Genomic DNA, 23961 nt, shown 5'->3' with positions numbered 1-23961 from the left:
CTACATTGTATACCTGTGGTGGCTTTTTTTTTCTTCATACAAGTTTAGCAGTCTGCTGACAGTGTCCACCAGGTCCGTTATTATTATTATACAGTATATTATATATATATATATATATATATATATATAGCAGTACGGTAGGCCACGGCTGTACCTACCTCTGTGTCTTCAGTGCACTCGTCGTCCATAAGTAATATAATACTATACTATCCATCCATCTACATTGTATACCTGTGGTGGTTTTTTTTTTCTTCATACTAGTTTAGCAGTCTGCTGACAGTGTCCACCAGGTCCGTTATTATTATTATACAGTATATTATATATATATATATATATATATATATATATATATATAGCAGTACGGTAGGCCACGGCTGTACCTACCTCTGTGTCGTCAGTGCACTCGTCGTCCATAAGTAATATAATACTATACTATCCATCCATCTACATTGTATACCTGTGGTGGTTTTTTTTTTCTTCATACTAGTTTAGCAGTCTGCTGACAGTGTCCACCAGGTCCGTTATTAGTATACAGTATATTATATATATATATATATATATATATATATAGCAGTACGGTAGGCCACGGCTGTACCTACCTCTGTGTCGTCAGTGCACTCGTCGTCCATAAGTAATATAATACTATACTATAGTATCCATCTACATTGTATACCTGTGGTGGCTTTTTTTTTCTTCATACTAGTTTAGCAGTCTGCTGACAGTGTCCACCAGGTCCGTTATTATTATACAGTATATTATATATATATATATATAGCAGTACGGTAGGCCACGGCTGTACCTACCTCTGTGTCGTCAGTGCACTCGTCGTCCATAAGTAATATAATACTATACTATAGTATGTATCCATCCACACTGTATACCTGTGGTGGCTTTTTTTTTTCTTCATACTAGTTTAGCAGTCTGCTGACAGTGTCCACCAGGTCCGTTATTATTATTATACAGTATATTATATATATATATAGCAGTACGGTAGGCCACGGCTGTACCTACCTCTGTGTCGTCAGTGCTGCAACTAGTCATGGCCGAGACGATGAAATGCCATCAACGTCGTCTGCCAAGGCCGATGCCCAATGTCATAGTACAGAGCATGTAAAATCCAAAACACAAAAGATCAGTAAAATGACCCAAAAATCAAAATTAAAAGCGTCTGAGGAGAAGCGTAAACTTGCCAATATGCCATTTACGACACGGAGTGGCAAGGAACGGCTGAGGCCCTGGCCTATGTTCATGGCTAGTGGTTCAGCTTCACATGAGGATGGAAGCACTCATCCTCTCGCTAGAAAAAAGAAAAGACTTAAGCTGGCAAAAGCACAGCAAAGAACTGTGCGTTCTTCGAAATCACAAATCCCCAAGGAGAGTCCAATTGTGTCGGTTGCGATGCCTGACCTTCCTCTTTTTTCTTTCATTTTTCTTTGCATCATGTGCTATTTGGGGAGTATTTTTTTGAAGGGCCATCCTGCGTGACACTGCAGTGCCACTCCTAGATGGGCCAGGTGTTTGTGTCGGCCACTAGGGTCGCTTAGCTTAGTCACACAGCTACCTCATTGCGCCTCTTTTTTTCTTTGCGTCATGTGCTGTTTGGGGAGTATTTTTTTGAAGGGCCATCCTGCGTGACACTGCAGTGCCACTCCTAGATGGGCCAGGTGTTTGTGTCGGCCACTAGGGTCGCTTAGCTTAGTCACACAGCTACCTCATTGCGCCTCTTTTTTTCTTTGCGTCATGTGCTGTTTGGGGAGTATTTTTTTGAAGGGCCATCCTGCGTGACACTGCAGTGCCACTCTTAGATGGGCCAGGTGTTTGTGTCGGCCACTAGGGTCGCTTAGCTTAGTCACACAGCTACCTCATTGCGCCTCTTTTTTTCTTTGCGTCATGTGCTGTTTGGGGAGTATTTTTTTGAAGGGCCATCCTGCGGGACACTGCAGTGCCACTCCTAGATGGGCCAGGTGTTTGTGTCGGCCACTAGGGTCGCTTAGCTTAGTCACACAGCTACCTCATTGCGCCTCTTTTTTTCTTTGCGTCATGTGCTGTTTGGGGAGTATTTTTTTGAAGGGCCATCCTGCGTGACACTGCAGTGCCACTCCTAGATGGGCCAGGTGTTTGTGTCGGCCACTAGGGTCGCTTAGCTTAGTCACACAGCTACCTCATTGCGCCTCTTATTTTCTTTGCGTCATGTGCTGTTTGGGGAGTATTTTTTTGAAGGGCCATCCTGCGTGACACTGCAGTGCCACTCCTAGATGGGCCAGGTGTTTGTGTCGGCCACTAGGGTCGCTTAGCTTAGTCACACAGCTCCCTCATTGCGCCTCTCTTTTTCTTTGCGTCATGTGCTGTTTGGGGAGTATTTTTTTGAAGGGCCATCCTGTCTGACACTGCAGTGCCACTCCTAGATGGGCCAGGTGTTTGTGTCGGCCACTTGGGTCGCTGAGCTTAGTCACACAGCTACCTCATTGCACCTCTTTTTTTCTTTGCGTCATGTGCTGTTTGGGGAGTATTTTTTTGAAGGGCCATCCTGCCTGACACTGCAGTGCCACTCCTAGATGGGCCAGGTGTTTGTGTCAGCCACTTGTGTCGCTTAGCTTAGCCATCCAGCGACTTCGGTGCAAATTTTAGGACTAAAAATAATATTGTGAGGTGTTCAGAATAGACTGGAAATGAGTGGAAATTATGGTTATTGAGGTTAATAATACTATGGGATCAAAATGACCCCCAAATTCTATGATTTAAGCCAGAGGTTCCCAAACTGTGTGCCGTGGCTCCCTGGGGTGCCTCGGGACACTTGCAGGGGTGCCGTGGGTTGGTGGTTCAGGACCAAATCAAATTATTCATGGTCAATATAATGGGCAAAACCAGTGCTGGTGGCTGCCAGTCAAAATATGTAGCCAAACAGAAGCAAATATTGTCCCTCACCACACAACTGACCCTAAGGATGACATATAAACGCGATCTACTTAATGTAATATTTCTTTTCCAACTTTCTCAATAAGAAATTTTTGGCCTAGGGGTGCCGTGAAAAAATTTCTGATCTTCTAGGGCGCCGTGATTCAAAAAAGTTTGGAAAACACTGATTTAAGCTGTTTTTTAGGGTTTTTTGAAAAAAAACACCCGAATCCAAAACACACCCGAATCCGACAAAAAAAATTCGGTGAGGTTTTGCCAAAACGCGTTTGAACCCAAAACACGGCCGCGGAACCGAACCCAAAACCAAAACACAAAACCCGAAAAATTTCCGGTGCACATCACTAGTAAATATAGGCCGTAGTCTTATATACTGTATGTGCAGAGCTTCAGTTGTCTTATTAGATTGGAATGGTTATTCTTTACTTTTTAACAGGTCTGCCAGTTATCACTGAACAATGTGTTTTACCTTCATTGTTTATATGAATACATTTTCCATTTTGGAGTATAGTTGTCCTTTTATTTATTGAACGCTTGTTCTGTATTGGAGCTTCTTAACCTTTTTTGGCTAGGGCTCAAATTATATTTATGAATACGTTTAGTGGATTTGTTTTTAATTCTTCACTGTTCATAGCTATACAATCTTTTATCTGGAATTCCTGATGCTTGGAGTTTATTAGTTCCCATAATTTGGAAGACCTCAAGTCTCAAGTTTGCCCAAGTATTCAGTCCTCCATGTAACAGTGTTAGTACCAATGGGCAGTAGTGTCAGTACAAATAGGCAGTGTTTTTACTGTGAGTTGGAATGAGCATGCTGACCGCGGGATGGCTAGATAATCCCATCAATTTTGGACTATACCTCAGATATTGGGGCAGTTGAGAAGCATAATTAATACTTATTACGTGGGAGTTCCATTGGTGTCCTGTGATGAGTGTGACTGTTTTTATTCAATTTACAACTTAACAGTGTGGTTTTAAAATATACAGCCAACACAGCCCATTACCGCTGACATTAGGTTATTGCTATCTCCTCGTAATGTGTTTTTTTTGCATGGGACTAATTATTACGGTTAGGTCAGCTTTATATATTGAGTTGATCACCCTCCTTATATCACCATGACTGTTTTGTGTATTAAAGGAATTTTAATTCTATGATCTGCCACCCACAAACTGTGGTTGCTTTCAAAGGTGTTCCTTGGACTTGACCAGTGAATGCAATTCATACTCTAGCCTTTAGATCCTTCCTTCATCCCTGACATACTCTTATTCTCTATGTTTCAGCCAGTGCCTATTGATGATGATTTTTGCGGTTTGGACATTAACCAACCCTTGGGAGGACTGAACTTAGTTGAAGGTGTTACCCTGTACACAGAGAGCAGAGACAGAATGACATCACTGGCTTCATATGTCTACAACAACTACAGCGTGGTATTCGTGGGAACCAAAAGTGGCAGGGTAAAGAAGGTATGAAACTAATTAACAAATCAAATACATATGTTATTGCTTTTTAATACACGATACATGCCTTCAAAAAAGATGTTTTAAAACGATTAACACATGCGACACATGTAACATGTTTGTATTTCTTTTAGAACTACAGTAATATTGCAGGAAATATTCATCAGTTCAACTGTGCATTATATAGTGAAGTATGATACACACTTCAGCGCCTAGACAGAACAGTGCTATGACAGTTCAATTTACATAGCAATATTATTGAATTGAGGCAATGCAGTCATTTGTACTTGTCTTTTGCACCAGCTCTGAGATTTCCTGTGGTACCCTTCCAATGGGACTTGTTTTGCACCTTCCAGTGGCATGCTACTACACAGTCACAATTTCCCTTGACATGATTAAGATACAGATTAGGTTTAACATGTCTGTTGATTGAACTTTCAAACAGTACACCTCTTGAGGTTTCCTACCTCTCTGCAGATCTAGAGGCACTTCTAGTTTATAGAGGCATCACACAACCTAGGGTGCATCAGTGCAAATCAAAGGCTGTGTTTATATATAAATATATATATTTTATTAAAGTTTCTCTCTGTGCCTCCACTACCCCACCTCCCTCTCTCTCTCTCTCTCTCTCTCTCTCTCTCTCTCTCTCTCTCTCTCTCTCTCTCTCTCTCTCTCTCTCTCCCTCCCTCCCTCCCTCCCTCCCTCCCTCCCTCTCTCTCTCTCTCTCTCTCTCTCTCTCTCTCTCTCTCTCCCTCCCTCCCTCCCTCCCTCTCCCTACACTCTCTCCTTACCTCCCATGCACAGGTGGGAGGATTAAGAGTTCATACTAACTGCAATTTCATTCTATGTGGAAGAAAAATTGTATTCTATGTGTATATTTTTATTAATATGTGGACATGTACTTATGCACAAATGTATCTAAGCATATGTCTGTTATGTCTGTTACTAGAAAAGGGGGAATGTAAGGCTTTAGAAAAGGAGACATTTCCTGTAGAGAAATGGGAATAAGAGCAGCAAATAAATTCTAACACAAGTCTGCTCAAACCGCTGACCAGAAGAGCTTGAAGTCTAATTGGTATAATGGGAGACATACAGACATGCTAGGAGGAAAAGTGTATTTATTATAAGTGCAAGTCGAGTGCATCTGGAGTCAATAGAGAAAGCATTAATAATTTAAAGCAGGCTTGTTTTAGAAGGTGTATTTTCTACTGCATTTTAAAAATGGAAAGAGAAGGATGTTAAATACTATATGGAAGAGAGTTTCTTAGTTTGGGAGAAGTGTAGGATAAATGTCTTAGGTCGTAAGAGGTCTGGAATCATAACTGCACAGACAGGTGGGTGCATTATACAATCTGCAAAGAGTGCACCAGAATGAATAAGAAACATTTTACTTTATGGGGAGTTTATTCGATAGCTAAGAGATTTCAGAAGGTCACAATCAAAAAGAAGACTAAAGAGCAAGTGAAGACTTTGACTAGACTTATATATCCCCACAATCATATGCCTTACATCCAACTCCTGGCAGAACCACAAAACAGTTCATATTTTACAAGGCATAAACTGGGCTGAAAAACTGTTTCCATTGCAAACTAAGGTTAAACAGGAAAGTTATAATAAATACTGTAGCTTAATGGTATAAGCAGTAGAGGTAGTATTTTTCCAGTGATGGATTAATTCTGTTATTTTTTGAGTGGTGAGACATGTAGATATACTGTCACTTGTTTTGAGTAAGCTTTATAATATAAGGGACTTAGAGCAACCCCAGTATTTCTGAATTGTATATTCATTACTTGGATCGAAGACAGTGAGGTAATGTGCTTTGCAGGTCATATATAGTTCATATAAGTAATTAAGCTGTAATTTTGCCAGCTAATTAAGTGGCTGAATCTGGTTACATTCATATTCTGACCACACTGTGTCCTATATGATGTGATCATTCCATGCTCTTTCAGATTTTGCCCATAGATTTGTATATATATATATATATATATATATATATATATACATATCATGTAGGAAAGCCCGGTACTCCAAAGCTGTGTAAATGCAGCTGCCGGGTGCCTATTTCTTCCTCTTTACCGGATTCTGGCAGGGATACGACAAACATAAAATAGGCATAGGCGGCACTCACGGCGACGTAGAAATAACGGTCTGAAGACTCAGTTCTGTGTTTAACGTTTCAAAACCTTTACTTAGTTTTTTTCCGACGGGAAGTAAACTTCCTGACAAAAAAACTAAGTATAGGTTTTGGATTCAAATTTGGAGAGAGACACACACATACACTACAGGACTCTAGAATCGTCTTCGGTAGCTCTGAGATACGGAGAACAGCTTACCTAAAAACTGTCTTTTAACCCCTCTGAGATACTGAGGACAAATTTTTTTTTGTCAACTCGGACAAATTATTGATATTAGTAGAATACAACCTAATAAAGCAAACATAATGTTCGATTCGTCTCTACTAAGATGACTTGTCTCCTCCACTATTTTCAACACAAGACTTTCTGATTTCCTGATTTTAGATATCAATTGGCGACCAGGTCTGCTACGGCCATTTTAGTATATTGCTCCCAGTCAACGGATAAAGGTTCCGTATTGGTAGAAGTAATTCTTAAGCCATATTTGGCCATAATTTGAAGAGTCATAAGGACCAGTTTGAAGCAACCAATAAAAGTGCAGGCAGGTACCATCTGGCTCTAAATCTAGTTAGGTTATAAGACTCGAAGATGTATTACTTTTAAACAAGTTGAAATCGTTTTAAAGCAACCAAAAAGGGTGCTCCTTACTCAATGCTTGAACCCCTGAAGAAGTTGATTCTGCCGAAACGCGTAGGGTCATCTAGTACGGGCCCTTACATTGTGGCGTTGTTACCCTCCCAAGAGTTAACACCTTTTTGAGGTGAGGGAGGGTATTGTTTACCACCAAGACCACTGTTATAGTGACCGTTGATGTTTCTATGTTTTTGACAATTGTAATCGAAAAAGTGTATACTATTTTATGTATTTTTAATAAATGTTCAAATATAGTTAACCACTAACTCAGCCTTTGGGCTTCTATTTGTTGGGTCATTTTTTGGTGTGAGGGTATGTCATTATAGGTACCCCTATCCCATACCTCAGAGACAAAGTCTGCCAATACTGGTTCTGTACATTTCGGAACTGGATATAGCGCACCAAGGAAAAACATCACATATTGCTATCACGTTATTGGTTTCTGCTAACAGAGGTTTCTCCTGTGGTGCTGCTGAGAGAAGTGCGCAGATTAAGGACATTTCATACGCGTGTGGGGGGGTCCGAGTACCTGGAAACCCCTCCTGCTAGGACGCAGAGCCGGCCCTAACCAATATGATGCCCTAGGCAAGATTTTGGCTGGTGCCCCCTAGCACCACAGTTGGTTCCGCCTCTGACTTTTCACCTCTTTCCCAGCACCACCACCCCTCATCCATAGCAGTCCTTATTTTGGTGTTTGTACCCCCTATATTTTAAATAGGAACAGTTCGCACATTTGGCGCACAGCACAAAAAGGGGTGTGTTTTGCTGGCAAGGTGCATGGCCACACAATAGTAACCCCAATTCCAATTACGCCACACAGTACTGCAACTTTATTCACATTTGATCATGCGATAGTGTCCATAATTCATATTACATCCCACAGTAGTATCACTTTACCTTAAATACGTTACTCCTCACAGTAGAGCCCCTTATTCATATTACATCACACTGAATTGCTCCTTATTCTCATTACACAACACCCTATAGCTCTATGTTCACATTAGACGACGCAGCAGTGCCCTTTCTATATGCAATGCCACATAGTAGAGCACCTTATACACATAATGCCACACAGTAATGCCCCTTACACATATGAGACACATTATTAATGTCCTTATAAACATAATGCGCCTTACACATTATGACAACCTTTAATAATGCCATTTTACACATAATGTCCCTTACACATATGCTGCACATTATTAATGCCATTATACACATAATGACACATATAGTGCCCCCTACACATTTGCTGCACATTATTAGTGTCCCTATACACATAAAGACACACATACAGTAGTACCCTGTTACACATATGCCGCACATTATTAATGCCCTTATACACATAATGACACACATAGTGGCCCCTTACACATATGTTGCACATTATTAATGCATTTTTACATGACACACATAATGCTCCTTACACATATTCCGAACACTACTGCACAACCAACCCACTCACATGCACACAGCACTCACACTGCCACTAACACTGTGACCTCTGCCTCTGCTTGGATACAGATGTGTCCTCATAAATCTTGCCTCAATGCTAAAGTCGGGCACATTTTTTTAAATGAAAATGCATCTAATTTGCATTGATATGTGGCTAGGATGCACAAGCAGCTTCTGTTGATTAAAAGGATATGCAGCATCCCTATATACTGTGTGACACTGTGGCTGTATCTGCATATGAAATGCTACACACAGAATATAGGCATGCCGCATATCATTTTAATCAGCAGAAGCTGCTGATGCCCCTAGGCATATCAAATGCCCTAGGCAATTGCCTAGTTTGCCTATGCCTATGGCCGGCTCTGCTAGGACGATCCATCGCAGTGCACCAATGATTATTCATTTATTTATGAGAGGAGCCGCAAGCTTGTGCTTTGGTTTGTGCTGCCGCTGCAGCAGCTCCTCACAGTGCTTTAGATTTCCGAGCAGTGCAGGGGACCAGGAAGCTCCCGTGAGCCTTTGAATGAAACTCACTGCACTGCACTATTCCCCGGCAGGCACTCCGTCCACCCCGTCTCCAGTCTACAGCTCCCATTAAGACACAGGTCGTCAGGTCAGATGTGTGTGAGCTGCAGTTCCTGGGGAAGGAGGGAGAGGGGGAGAGTGTTCGTGTAATGTATTATGCAGTCTAAGTGTGTGTGTGTGTGTGTGTGTGTGTGTGTGTGTGTGTGTAGTCTGTAGTCCCAGTCTGTGTGTGTGTGTGGGGGGGGGTTTGCTGTTGTCTACAGTGTGTGTGTGTGTGTGCGTGCGTGTGTGTGTGTGCGTGCGCTGGCCAGTCTACAGTCGCAGTGTGCGTGTGTTTGTAATCTGCAGTCATAGTGTAGTGGGGTGGGGCAGTCTGCACTGCAGTCCCAGTGTGTGTGTTCACTTTGTAGTCCCAGTGTGTGTGTAATTTGCAGTCCAAGTGTTTGTGTGTGTGTGTGTCCTGATGACGGGGGAAGTGCCCCCGAAATGTTGAATTAAAAGCACATTGTCTTCACTAAGCAACGAGTCCAGGAGTGCCACCTCTGTCATTTATGCCAATAAAAGGGGTCTGCCAGCCCCTAGGAGTGCACCCTGGCAAGATAAGGTTGGTGCTAACAAGGGAGTGCCGGATAATAGGAGTATATATATATATATATATATATATATATATATGGAAGTTGGTATGGTCGGCACTCCCCGAATGACACATATAAGGTATGTCTTCACTGATATGTTTTTTTTTGGTTTCTGTTTCACAGCATATTGCCTTGAAAAAAGTGCCCTGCGCGGCGCTGAAACGTTGGCCATAATATGCCATTTACTTGACCCATTGTTTTGAATATAAGTTTGTTTTTCACAAGACCCTTGGAGTGCCGCCTGTTCCTTTATTATTTGGAGTGGATGTACCCCTCTCTATAATGACATTGCTTTCTCTCTCTCTCTCTCTCTCTCTCTATATATATATATATATATGTTACATACACACGGAAAAACCCCTTCCCAAATCCTGCATTTGCCCCTGATCTATACAGAAAATAAATAGAGAGCACTCCCCAGGCTTCTTCATGATGTAACTGACATAACACTCTTACAACAGCATGGCAGCCAGTCTTGTCATCGTTTCCTGCCTCGCAGGACCCTTTGTTAAGATGCCTGAGACTGCACCCCAGCATTTGTCCTGAGAAGTTTTGTGAGTGTCACTCGGCTATAAAGTATATAGATGAAAACACTGTATGTAGCATTCGTATGCAGATCATTTTAATCAGCAAAAGCTGCTTTTGCGCCCTATTCACATAGCAATGTGTATAAGATGCATTTTCAGCACAAAAAGACGCCCGACGTGAACAAAGTTGCACAGGACCTGTAAAATCACTCAATCCAGGCATCTCCCGCTGGTTTGGCGTATTGAGGCAAGATGTATGAAGACACATCTGTGTGTATTTCACCAATCTATTCATGATCACTGTAGTAGCCTATTTAATGTTTGACAAGATGCCGTAATGAATAGACACCAAATTCAGACAGATCTCCAGCTAATGATAGCTGCTCTGCTGTATGGAAGAGTCGGTGCAATCGCATAGATGCTTATGACTCTGAATGCATTAGTATTCAGTTCGCATTCCATTCACATGCCATAGTGGGCAGGGATGTAGCCAGAGCTTTGTGAGACCCATAGCGACTTTCTGAAGGGGGCCCTCCCCAGTGCTTCTAGACAGTAGATGTTCATTTTATGCCCCATAATTTTGTTCTAGTTTATGTTATGCATCACACAATAATAGTGTCCTAGTTCATTATGCCCCATAGAAGTGCCCTAGTTCACATTACACCACACAGTGCCACCAGTTCAAATGATGCCACATTGTATTCACCCCAGATAATTAGTTTAGGATTGTGGAAGAGGGATCATATCAGTGTGGCGCTTTACTGAGAGGGAGAAGGAGAGATTACCAATGATGAGTCCGCCTTTTCAGGCCGGACAATGGGCCAAATCCAATTTCTTAGCAGGTAATTTCGGAAACATGGTAGACAATTATGAGCTGTACCCATGGTAGTGGGCATCTGGCATTGCTTTGGCATTATGTGCAACTCAGGCACAATATGGATATTTCAAGTCAATTGAGAGCTCTCTCTCAAAGCAAGTGCACCAGTCCTTATGTATATGTTCATGGAGATTCTAGTGATTTGATGAATTTTGAGAATTAACACATTTAGTGCAGTAAAGGTTTTCAGTGTAGTTGCCTTTAGCCTGCCACCTGAACTAGCGTGTTGGGGATATATTACATCTACATGGAGAATCATTTTGCGTGTGATGTTTGGAAAGCAGTTTAGCAGCTAGGGGTGGAATTTTGCACAGTCATGTGGCAAGGAATGTTTATTCTATCTAATTGCTGCCCAGTGGCATAAAAAATGTACTTCCAATTGACTATATAAAACAATAATGATTTTTTACACTGATACTGTCTGCTGTTACTGCTGTTGCAAATAGCCTTAATCGAATCTTTGAAGCTGAGATTCAAAAATTGATTCAAGAATTGTCTTGTCCCCAGAATACATTATATAGGCAATATTGCATTTTTTTCCAGGGATTGTTGGCAAATCATGTTTATTACCAGATTACATGATGAGTCTGAAATAATTAAGCGATTGTCAGGTCCAGCCTAGTGACTTAAGGGTTAACCTCAACATGGCTGCTCACTCAAGCTATTGTCTCATTAGGGTTCAGCTAGGACATGTCCACAGTGAAGGCTTAGCAGACAGATACATCTGAACACTAAGAGGTCAACCACTTGCCGCTCGGCAGTAGAGAGAGCCCCCGGGGCTACGTAACAGCATTTGTTTGTAGCTATTACTTTGATGAATCATGAAAGGCATCATTCCTATCTGTTGCCATCACAGAAGGGACTGCTGCCGAGGGCTACAGCGCATAGGACAATAATTGCTAAACAGATCCTTGCCTGTCTGTTGTTGGATTGTCTTCTTTTCTGATTCAAGAGGCCCTGTCTGTTTACCAAAAATATCTGAAGAGGTTTAGACGGTTTTGTGGTAATTTAGTAAACATCTGTTAGCACGCAAGAACTTTCCTTACCGAAATATGTTAAACGTATTTATTAAACATCTTTGACACTTCTAAGAACATGCTTCATTATGTATTGATGGTAAATATTTCTTGTTATTAAGCTATAGTTGAGCCATGAGAACTTTAGCTAACTTGTTACCGCCATGTGTACAATATTGGTCCTAAATGGGACCTCACCTGTCTAACTTGTCCATTTATATGTGGGCCTGACAGTTAACAAATTAATATAATTGAACTTTTACACTTGAACCATTAACCGTGTCTTGTACTAAGAGCTCATGTTCCTACTTGATCCTTTAACTGAATACGTATGACAACAGTCACCGGGTCACATGAAACTGACAGCACATTACTGTAAACCTGTCACTGTAAGCCTTAATTCTGCAGCCTTTGACCTGTGAAATGTAAGATATGTTTTCCGCGGGTCATGCTCACAGTGGGTGTTGTGTAAGTTGTATTAGTTTTCTTCTTATTCCTTAATCAAAAATTTTGAAGGCAGCAGTTTTTAGTTTGAAGACATCTACCACCTATTAATAACCTTATTTACTATACTGTTCGCAGGGCCAGTACTCGTATAGGTAAGTTGTAAGAGTAGTAGGTTGCCATGTGTTGGGAAATATAAGCATCTTTTAGAAGCCACGAAACATGTAACACTACTTCTCTTGCTGCCTAAGTGTACCTAATTGTTCACCAAGCACATATCTAGGTGAAACTTGTCCCATACAATCAATCTGTGCCTCCAGTTCTCACGGAGGAAATAGAAAGTCATTTTATAATTCTAACCCACTTACACTTCGGACCATCCCTTTCATTAATTGCTGCATTTACTGCTTTGTTTTGTCTCATTTTTGTCCATACATGCCTACTCTCCCAGAATGTCCATCAGAGTCTAGAATTTAGGGGATTTCTCCCATCTCTCAGAAGAGTGGACTGCCCTCCTGCATCCTGTCCACTTCCCCAATAAAATGAATTGTGCCATGACGGTGTTGTGAATCACAGTATTTTGCTGAGGGGAGGCAGGGCCAGGATTACATGCATTGTGTCGCCACACCTCCCCAGCATTTGGCCACTGGACCTCAAGAATTGGTAAATACACATATATGTCAAATTAATCTTGAGAGTGAAGGGATATCGGGACCATCTTTATGACATGCCTCTTCAGTTTGCCTCCTATTAACCTCACTTCTCCCACCAGACATTGCAAACCCACAAAACTCGTTGTCCAGGCACCTACCCATACAAATTAGCATATTACTCCAAATGTAGGCACATGGCTGTATAAAAGATAATTTGCACTGTGCTTTTCCATTGTTCTAAATGACCCTTTTGCTTGTGATTATAGGATAAAACCTTGTTAAGGTAAATATAGAAGGCAAAATAGAGTAGAAGTATGGTGCACAATACAATATATAGAAACTCTGTCTTATATATGGTATAAAAGAATGGCGGAACTTGCGTGAGTGCAACCGGTGCGTTGCACCGGGGACCCGGCGCTATCAAGGGCCCCAAAGCCAGCAGCATTGGAATGAGTCGCACTGAGTCACTACAAGCCGCTTGCCGCTGTGTGCTGTTGTGCTGCGCCACCATAACTGGCTGGAGCGAGGAGAGGAGCAGAGGTGCAGCTACGGCTACGGGTGAAGCTGAGCAGGAGGGGAAGTGGGACTCGGGAGCCGCAGCGGATCACTGTCATTTGTGTATTATCTCTAACATCGGCGGTGGCGCCACTGCAGCTGTCCCTCTCCCTCTCTGTTGGCTGGCCGCTATGAACGCTTGGAGGAGGAATGGAAGGGAGCAGTCTGCAGCTGCAGTGAGGAGCCTGAGACTGAGCTCCTTGCTGGGACCATCTTTAACAATACCCCGGGCCACAGGTCCAACAGGTACTGCTATTCATTTGTGGCTGGCACCTGAGTCTGGTCTGCGCATGCTCACTTGCCAAAGTACATGTGTGCGATCCTTCTTCTTACAACCACATCCTGAAAGGATGCGGCTGCAAGGTGATCGACAGCAGTGGGCGTTCAGGGGGCAGCGTTTCAGCGTTTCAGGCGTGGCAGCTGAAACGAGGGAGGGTGTCACAAGCGTTTTCGGGGTGGCTGCATGACGCAGTCATTCCGATAAAAAACATGACGGGAGACTGCCTTACAGTGCAGCCAGGCTGCGCAGACAGGGGTCGAGCGTAAATTGATGCGTCCGCAATTAAATTGCGGACGCATCGTGAGGTGGTGCCAAACATGCTGGGCGGCCCTGACCTGTGCTGGGAGGCTCCCAGCATTTGAGTAGATGGACGCAGATTTCGCTATAGGAAGCAAGATCTGCGTCCATCTCTGAATAACCACCTCTGTTAGGAATTAGATTATTTTATTAACAGTGCACTACAGACTGGGAATCTGGAAAACATCAGTGACTGAGCTATCTGAGGGGTCACCCCTGACACGTATTCTGGGCACATTTGTGTTGTATTGACTTGTAATTATTTTATATTAATAGTAGTGTGGAGAGCTGTGCTGCAGTGCGGGGAGCTGTGGTGGAGTGCGGTGTGGAGAGCTGTGCTGTAGTGCGGGGAGCTGTGGTGGAGTGCGGGGAGCTGTGGTGTGGGGAGCTGTGGTGTATTGCAGTGATGCATGCTCTGGTGCTGTGAGTGGAGCTGTGGTATAGTGCGGTGAAAGGAGCTGTGGTGTGGTGCAGGGAGCTGTGGTGTGGGGAGCTGTGGTTGACTGCGGTGTGGGGACCTATGGTGTTATGCGGTGCGGGGAGCTGTGGTGAAGTGTAGGGGAGCTGTGCTGCAGTGCAGTGCAGGGAGCTGTGGTGCGGTGTGGGGAGCTGTACTGCAGTGTGGTGTGGGGAGCTGTGGTGCAATGCGGTGTGGGGAGCTGTGGTGTAATGCAGTGATGGAAGCTCTGGTGCTGTGAGTGGAGCTGTTGTGTAGTGCAGTGAAAGGAGATGTGGTGTGGTGCAGGAAGCTGTGTTGAAGTTTGGGGAGCAGTGGTGCGGTGTGGGGAGCTGTACTGCAGTGTGGTGCAGGGATCTGTGGTGTGGTGCAGGGAGCTGTGGTGTAATGCGGGGAGCTGTGGTGCGGTGTGGGGCGCTGTACTGCAGTGTGGTGCCGGGAGCTGTGGTGTGGGGAGCTGTGGTGCAGTACGGTGTGGGGAGCTGTGGTGTAATGCAGTGAGGGGAGCTGTAGTGTAGTGTAGTGTAGTGTGGTGAGTGGAGCTGTAGTGTTGTGCGGAGAGGTGAGCTGTGGTGTAGTGCGGTGAAAGGAGCTGTGGTGTAAAGTGGTGCAGGGAGCTGTGCTGTAAAGTGTGTGTGGGGGGGGTATGGAAATTTTATTTAGGTTCAGGCCTTGGGCCTCTCTAAGTAAAGCCATCCTGATATTTCCATACCCCCAATTCAAATCCCTAATTTGGAATTTGGAGATGGGGGGCAGTTGGAGGGGAGGTGGGGACCCAAAGCATTTTGTTGCACCTGGGCCCACCACTCATTCGTTCCGCCACTGGTATAATTTCCTATATAATAGCCCAGATCTATGACTCTGTGCCTGTGTGTCTAACGCTGGGCGTAGCTAGGAGCTCTCATTGGGTTAGTGGCAGCTCTATCACACCCAGTCCACAGCTGATTGGACGAGAAACGCCCACCCACACAGGTTACATCCAATGGGAGGCTCTGCCCTTTGGCTGCTGTGTGTTCCCAGAGCAGGATTATCAATGGGGCTGATGGAGCTGCAGCTCCACACCCCAAAATAGGCCCACTGCATCTGCAGCAACATACCCTCCAACAATTTACACATAAAAATCGTTACAAATTTGAAAAGGGGGCTGGGCCACGGGTAAAGTGGTGTGGCCACGCCCCTTTTCCTATACTTTCAATGGAAGTTTGGAGAGGCAAAAATCGGTACAGACCATAAAAAAAAAGGTACTGTACCTGCCTAAAAAGGTACAGGTGGAGGGTATGCCACTGCATCTGCAGCAAGTCTCTGCGCTGTAGATAGGGGGAAAAAATCCTTTTACTGCAGCGTCCTATGTCCTGCTGCCAGTCCGCCTACCCCCTCCGCCATCAACAATCCCCACTCCTTAGCCGCGGCGTAGGTGGAACAAAAGCTACTGCGGCCACCGGCATAGAAGTGTATGAAAGCAGCGCAGCGGAAGGCTTTCATAGCTCTCCCTGCACCACATACTCTCTGAGCCCCAGAGCCTCCTCTGCACATGATGTCACAGAAGTGCCTCCCCACCACAGCCGCACCCAGATCCCCAGAGGCCCCGACTCCACAACTCAGCACCCGGGCTGCCGGCCTGAGAGCCCCGAGATTGCTAATGTAACGGATAGAGTGGGTGATATCGCGGAGGGTAATGTCTGGACGCTGAATCAATGTAAAAGGTGGCTGTGCAGTGCAGTGGGTGTGCAGTATCACTGACACTGCACAGCACTCTCACCTTTTACATTGATTCAGTGAGTCAGTCAGTTCTGCCAGCCAGTCACTATTGTTAGCGCCGTTGTCCCGACGCGCCATATTACAGGGAAGAAGATGCACTAAATTAACTACAGCTCCCAGCAGCCCTTAGTGCCGCAGCATTCCGGCGCTAAGGGCTGCTGGGAGCTGTCGTTTATTGAGTGCATCTTCTTTCCTGTAATGCGGCGCTTTGGGACACCGGTGCTAATAATAGTGACTGACTGCTTGGCTGCTGCACGGGTCTCCGGGAGAGCCACTGCCAAAGGGAGGATAGCAGCTTAGCTGATTCCAGGAGGAGAAGCAGGAGAAGCAATACCTGCCCCTCCCCCACTTGCAGTACCTCCGGGCCCCCCCCCCTCCCGCGGCACCGCCTCCCCCCCCCCTCCAGCACCCGTGGTGGCTCCAGCCCCCCTCCCCCACCCGCAGCACCACCGCACCCGCCCCTCCCCCACCCACCACACCCTCCCCCACCCGCCGCACCCCCACAACCGCTCCTCCCCCACTCTCGGCACCCACGCACCCTCCCCCACCCACGGCACCAACGCACCAGCCCCTCTCCCACCTGCGACATCCCCGCAACTGCCCCACCCCCTACCGCGGCACCCCCGGACGCCATCCGCGTCTCCCCCGCATCCACCACTCCCCCAACCACAGCACCTACTTCACCAGGCCCTGCTGCGCTGTTCACGCTGTTGCAAGGGGCTTCGACCCCTTAACCACTGCACCCCCTTTGTCCGTGCAATATTTAACCACTCACATAATTATGATTTAAGGTAATACTCCATATAATAAAAATAGTGCACGCCACATGGGTGTGCAAGGGTTAAGGGGGCGTAGTCCCTTATGATGGTGTGAAGAGCGATGAATCACCTAGTACTATGTAGTTTCTATATAAAGTTTCTATATATTGTATTGTGTACAGAAACTTGCCCGCAAATCTTGTTGTGTATGTGGTGGCACATGACCTTAAATTAAATCTCCAAACCCTTAACATATAAATTCAAAAGAATTGAACAGTAGCCTGTGCGGTGGTCCTTTATTAAAGTAAATATAGCGCAGGAGTGTGATCTTCTCTCCCAAGTCTATAAGGCTTAGGTTTGGCTGAGTTGCACTCTGTTAAAGCTAGCGGGCAGCACTCCAAGCCTTGCACCGACAACACAGAAGTCCTAGCATCAGTCCAACTAGATTGTAACACCTTAGATGTAGATGAATAGTCTATTCTCAACCACACCATTTACTGTTAAATCCTTCTTTTGTGTTCTCTTATATGTTTACATGTCTTATACCGTGAAAATGCAACATCTTAAGCATGCATAGGGTGAGGTTGCATTTAAAGAAGGTTAAAGCAAACAGCTTGTTGCTGCATGTTAGGTATTTAACACGAAGTGAAAATGCTCCACATTAATTATGTAGGATTATAGAAAGAACATTCTTTCCGGCACGGTTTTTAATCCCCGATGCTAGCTGTACAGCAGAGGCCTTTTAAATGCCTGTCTTTGATGTGTGGTAAATCCATTGCTTTTTTCAGTCTTCTTTTCCCTTTGTAGGGAATTGAATCTCAGAATAAGCATCTTCTGATCTGTAACTGGCAGACTACTGCAAGGAAAGAAAGGGTACCTGAGAGTGTACCATCTCCTGCCTCAAATAAATATTGCTTTTGGGCAGGAAGTTGGTGTAGCTAGGAGTTGAGATTTTGTTGGGAGAAAATGGATTTGCTGCTGGTTGCATAAAAGACTCAGTTATTCCCTGCTACCTTGTACTTACAACTAGTGATTTTTGCTAGATGGGGTCTAATATTAATGATGTTGTCACAGGTGGTTAGTTCCAAAACGTACTGTTTCACACTGACGCACCACAATAGCCTGCCCAGCACACATCAGAGTACATGTCTACCCTCTATTCTTGGGAGACAATTGTGCAAATTAATCACTGAACTGGTGAATATTTTTTTTATATTATTTATATTTGCATGTATTTTATTGAAGAAACATATGCCCACAGGTCCCCACTGGCACAGTACTATCACCCCCAGTTTCAGCAGATACCCCAGTGCCAGTAGTACCCCCACCCCTTCCCCAGTGTTAGTAGATCCTTTAGTGGCACCCCTAACTCTCTAGTGACTATATAGAGTGATCGAAGATTTATCCCTCCTCCCCCTCCAGTGACAGCAAACACCCATGGGGATAGATGCCCCCCCCCCCCCCCCACACACACACACACACACACACACACACACACACACACACACGCCCTTTTTGCGATAAGTCCACGTGACATTAACCTCCATTTAAATCTCACTTGCACTAACTCCCCCCAAAGGGACTATAGATCCCCTTCCCCCAGTCCCCCATGCAGAGTGCAGCAGAGCCAATCTCAGTGGGACTGGTCATCAGTTTCCCAGCTGATCATTGCACTTAGAGGGCAGCGATAGGTAGTAGGTAGAGACCTGCCAGCTATGAGCCAGAGCAAATTCAAGTCCTTTTGCATAAAATAAATTGCTCCCTATACTACAAGGAACACCCCTGAAAACACGGCCTGTTTGGTCCTTTATTATACAAAATGAAATGCACCAGTACGTCATTATGTACTCCCCCACTCTGCTCATCTCCGTGCCACTGCACGCCAATAGCTCGCCACAGGTCCTATTCCCACTCTGTGGGTGGCGTGGTGGGAATAGCCCCTGTTAGTCAGCATGCCAACTGTCGGGCTGTCCAGCGCTCTGGATTCTGGAGTCACTATAGTGAGACAGCCGGTCACATGACTACATCCCCATGAAAAGTGTTGTATGTATATTTGTAACCTGTGTGATTCATTTTTAAAGATGCCCGTGTGACACACATTTCCACATACAGTATATATCTTGTTATGTGCTGCAAAAGCTGGTCTCTTATAGGCCCTACACACTACATGATAACACTGAAAGATATAAACGAGAATTCGTTCTTATCGTGCAGTGTGTAGGCACCAACGATGAATGATGTGTGGCCCCGCGCTCGTTCATCGTTGGTGCCGGGTCGCTTATACATGCATGTCAATACGGACAAACTCGTCCATATTAGTTACCAGGCCTATGGGGCCGAGTGACGGGGAGGGGGGGAGTGAAGAAACTTCACTTCTCCCGTCACCTCCTCCCCGCCGCCGGGTCGCCCGCTGGCCATATCGGCCGTCGGGCACCTCGGGGGCCAATTAGTCGGGAGTTCACAAGAATGGACACAACTGATGTGTTTGTAATGTGGCCTTTTACACTTTGGATGGCTTTCCTGGTCACATTTCCAGACAATAAATGATTCCCTCCGCTTTGTTGATCTTATTCCATTTTGTGCCCTGGCTTCATTTGACTAATAGAAAACCAAAAACGTATTTTTTCCTAGTATTATCCAGGGCTCTTTTAAAATGCAATGAAACAAGTAGCAGCGTGTCCGACTCCTAAGCTATAACCAGCACTGTGTACAGTATGTGTCTCTTGGCCACTTTCAATGCTAGACATCAGTGATCAGCCAGGCTTGTTCACGGAAAGCATTCCTCTCCCCTCCAGCTTTCTCCAAGCAGCGCCCAGCCTGGGAAAAAAACAAGTAGAGGGGAAGTGAATGTTTAGTCATCATTAGACTGTCCCGACTCTGCCCCTGAGCAAACACCAAAGCTCTCTCTGGGTGACACAAGAAGAGGAAGCTCATGCTTGTCCTCTCCTGTGTTCGGATGTGGCTGCATCCGGGTGGCTGACTAACTAGCACAGTTTGGAATGCAAAGCTTAATCCAGAGTCACAGAGCTGCCAAACTTCACACAGTCACTTCAGGCAAACTTGGTAGCGAAACGACTTGTAGGGTTACTTACAGCAGCTCATTTTATCATCCATTCCCCTAGCACTGTGAGCTGGCTTGTCTGTTTAAATAATTGCTTGCCAGAGTTATCGCTGGAAAAGTCCCTGCAAAAGCCAAACCTTTGTGCCTTTCAAAATAGTTAAGTGTTACTGTTTGGTTATCTCTGAAACATTATTTACTATGTCCTAAGGCTGCAACATAATGGCCAAAACTCATAGATTTAAATGCAGGATTAAACCAGCACGAAAGAGAAAAATCTGTATATCAAAGGGAAAAATCCCATTGCTTTGAACAGGATTCTTTTGCTTTGATAGCGTTAGTTCAAAGATACATTGGCAGCACTGGTCAGGATTAAATAAAAAGTTCACTGATAGGTAGTCATTCCTTTCACAGGACAGTCTTTCAGTTTTATGGAAATAAAAAACATGCATTTTCACATTACAAGGATCTCTTAAAGGAATACTAACCTCAAAATAGACATTTTCAGATGAGGATGGGGAAGATAAAATAGGTTGTCCATTGTTAATCTGACATTCCATTGGAGCTCTGGTAAATGCAAATGTTCACCTGCCCCTTCCGTAACAGACAGTGGTGACTCCTCCCACTTATTAAGGACAACGTTCTGATGTGATCAGGTCAAAAAATTGAGAATGAGTTGCTGAGACATCACTGTCCCTAACTAAAATGCATTTCAGCAAAGTACAGTAAGTCTGCCCATCTGTCAGCGTCTGACACCTATTTTATATAGATCCTCCAAACAGGACAACTTGCTGCAGGTGAATAGAAGAGAACAGTTTGGGACTGGCCTTAATTCTCAGTTATTGTTCTAGATTTCTGAAAAAGTTTCATGGATAACAGTGTTTGTGGAGGAGCAAATGGTAGCAGAGTCAGTTGGGAGGAGTTCTATGGAGGTCCAGTGCTCAGATAAAACGTGGGAGCAAGGTTATGATAATTTAGTGGGATGTGTTTTACACACCATGCTGCACTTTGGGAGAAAAATGCATTTCCATGCATGTTCCAAGCAGTGTGGTAAAATATGGCACATACCTCATTGGGGTTAGGTAAGAAATGTCGACACAGTCATAATGTTGACATGTTAGAATGTCAACATTTGTGGCCCAGCGGTGACTTAGCACCTCCAGTGGTGTGTTCCGGGTCCTGCTGGTCGTGTGACCGTCACTTCCGATTCAGAACTCCAATCATTCAGCATTTCCATAGTTATTTCCAAGCTATCCCTAACTCTAATCCTTACCTCTAACCGTCCATTTAGTGTCTACTCCTAATTTCTCTAACGTCCTAGTGAATGCTGGGGACTCCGTCAGGACCATGGGGATTAGCGGCTCCGCAGGAGACAGGGCACAAAAATAAAGCTTTAGGATCAGGTGGTGTGCACTGGCTCCTCCCCCTATGACCCTCCTCCAAGCCTCAGTTAGGTTTTTGTGCCCGTCCGAGCAGGGTGCAATCTAGGTGGCTCTCCTAAAGAGCTGCTTAGAAAAAGTTTTTAGGTTTTTTATTTTCAGTGAGTCCTGCTGGCAACAGGCTCACTGCATCAAGGGACTTAGGGGAGAGAAGTCAACTCACCTGCGTGCAGGATGGATTGGCTTCTTAGGCTACTGGACACCATTAGCTCCAGAGGGATCGAACACAGGCCCAGCCATGGAGTCCGGTCCCGGAGCCGCGCCGCCGACCCCCCTTGCAGATGCCGAAGATGGAAGAGGTCCAGAAGCAGGCGGCAGAAGACTTTTCAGTCTTCCTGAGGTAGCGCACAGCACTGCAGCTGTGCGCCATTGTTGTCAGCACACTTCACACAGCGGTCACGGAGGGTGCAGGGCGCTAGGGGGGCGCCCTGGGCAGCAATGTATAATACCTTTTTATGGCTAAAAAATACATCACATATAGCCCTTGAGGCTATATGGATGTATTTAACCCCTGCCAGATCTCACAAACTCCGGAGAAGAGCCCGCCGAAATAGGGGGCGGGGCTTATTCTCCTCAGCACACAGCGCCATTTTCCTGCTCAGCTCCGCTGTGAGGAAGGCTCCCAGGACTCTCCCCTGCACTGCACTACAGAAACAGGGTAAAACAGAGAGGGGGGGCACTTTTTTTGGCGATATTACTATATTTAAGCTGCTATAAGGATACAACACTTATATAGGGTTGTTCCCATATATATTATAGCGCTTGGGTGTGTGCTGGCAAACTCTCCCTCTGTCTCCCCAAAGGGCTAGTGGGGTCCTGTCTTCAATAGAGCATTCCCTGTGTGTCTGCTGTGTGTCGGTACGTGTGTGTCGACATGTATGAGGACGATGTTGGTGTGGAGGCAGAGCAATTGCCGGTAATGGTGATGTCACCCCCCAGGGAGTCGACACCGGAATGGATGGCTTTGTTTATGGAATTACGTGATAATGTCAGCACATTACAAAAATCAGTTGACGACATGAGACGGCCGGAAAACCAGTTAGTACCTGCCCAGGCGTCTCAGACACCGTCAGGGGCTGTAAAACGCCCTTTACCTCAGTCGGTCGACACAGACCCAGACACGGACACTGAATCTAGTGTCGACGGTGAAGAAACAAACGTATTTTCCAGTAGGGCCACACGATATATGATCACGGCAATGATGGAGGCTTTGCATATCTCTGATACTACAAGTACCACAAAAAGGGGTATTATGTGGGGGGTGAAAAAACTACCTGTAGTTTTTCCTGAATCAGAGGAATTGAATGATGTATGTGATGAAGCGTGGGTTAACCCAGATAGAAAAGTGCTAATTTCAAAAAAGTTATTGGCATTATACCCTTTCCCGCCAGAGGTTAGGGCGCGCTGGGAAACACCCCCTAAGGTGGATAAGGCGCTCACACGCTTATCAAAACAAGTGGCGTTACCGTCTCCTGATACGGCCGCCCTCAAGGATCCAGCTGATAGGAGGCTGGAAACTACCCTAAAAAGTATATACACACATACTGGTGTTATACTGCGACCAGCCATCGCCTCAGCCTGGATGTGCAGTGCTGGGGTGATCTGGTCGGATTCCCTGACTGAAAATATTGATACCCTGGATAGGGACAGTATTTTACAGACTTTAGAGCAATTAAAGGATGCTTTTCTTTATATGCGAGATGCTCAGAGGGATATTTGCACTCTGGCATCGAGAGTAAGTGCGATGTCCATATCTGCCAGAAGAAGTTTATGGACACGACAGTGGTCAGGTGATGCGGATTCCAAACGGCATATGGAAGTATTGCCGTATAAAGGGGAGGAATTATTTGGCGTCGGTCTATCGGATTTGGTGGCCACGGCAACTGCCGGGAAATCCACCTTTTTACCTCAGACCCCCTCCCAACAGAAAAAGACACCGTCTTTTCAGCCGCAGTCCTTTCGGTCCTATAAGAAGCGGGCAAAAGGACAGTCATATCTGCCCCGAGGCAGAGGAAAGGGTAAGAGAGGGCAGCAAGCAGCTCCTTCCCAGGAACAGAAGCCCTCAGCGGGTTCTGCAAAGCCCTC

The 23961-nt window shown here is 45.1% G+C and overlaps 1 protein-coding gene and 1 long non-coding RNA gene across 3 annotated transcripts in view; one reads left to right on the top strand and one right to left on the bottom strand.

The window, feature by feature from the left end:
* PLXNA2 (plexin A2) overlaps positions 1-23961 on the top strand; it is a 398232-nt gene that overhangs the window by 87795 nt on the left and 286476 nt on the right. For both annotated transcript variants that reach the window (XM_063955325.1, XM_063955326.1), the window contains exon 3: positions 4195-4377. In XM_063955325.1, coding sequence (XP_063811395.1) covers positions 4195-4377 — 183 coding nt within the window. The remainder of the gene's footprint in view (positions 1-4194; positions 4378-23961) is intronic.
* The window catches only part of LOC135045813 (uncharacterized), a 206011-nt gene that overhangs the window by 172361 nt on the left and 9689 nt on the right, over positions 1-23961 (bottom strand). The gene's annotated exons all lie outside the window — the stretch shown is intronic.

Source organism: Pseudophryne corroboree, chromosome 2 (assembly GCF_028390025.1).
Source record: "Pseudophryne corroboree isolate aPseCor3 chromosome 2, aPseCor3.hap2, whole genome shotgun sequence".
Taxonomy (NCBI): domain Eukaryota; kingdom Metazoa; phylum Chordata; class Amphibia; order Anura; family Myobatrachidae; genus Pseudophryne; species Pseudophryne corroboree.
Note: the sequence above shows the minus strand (reverse complement) of the source record. Positions and strands in the feature narration are given on the sequence as shown.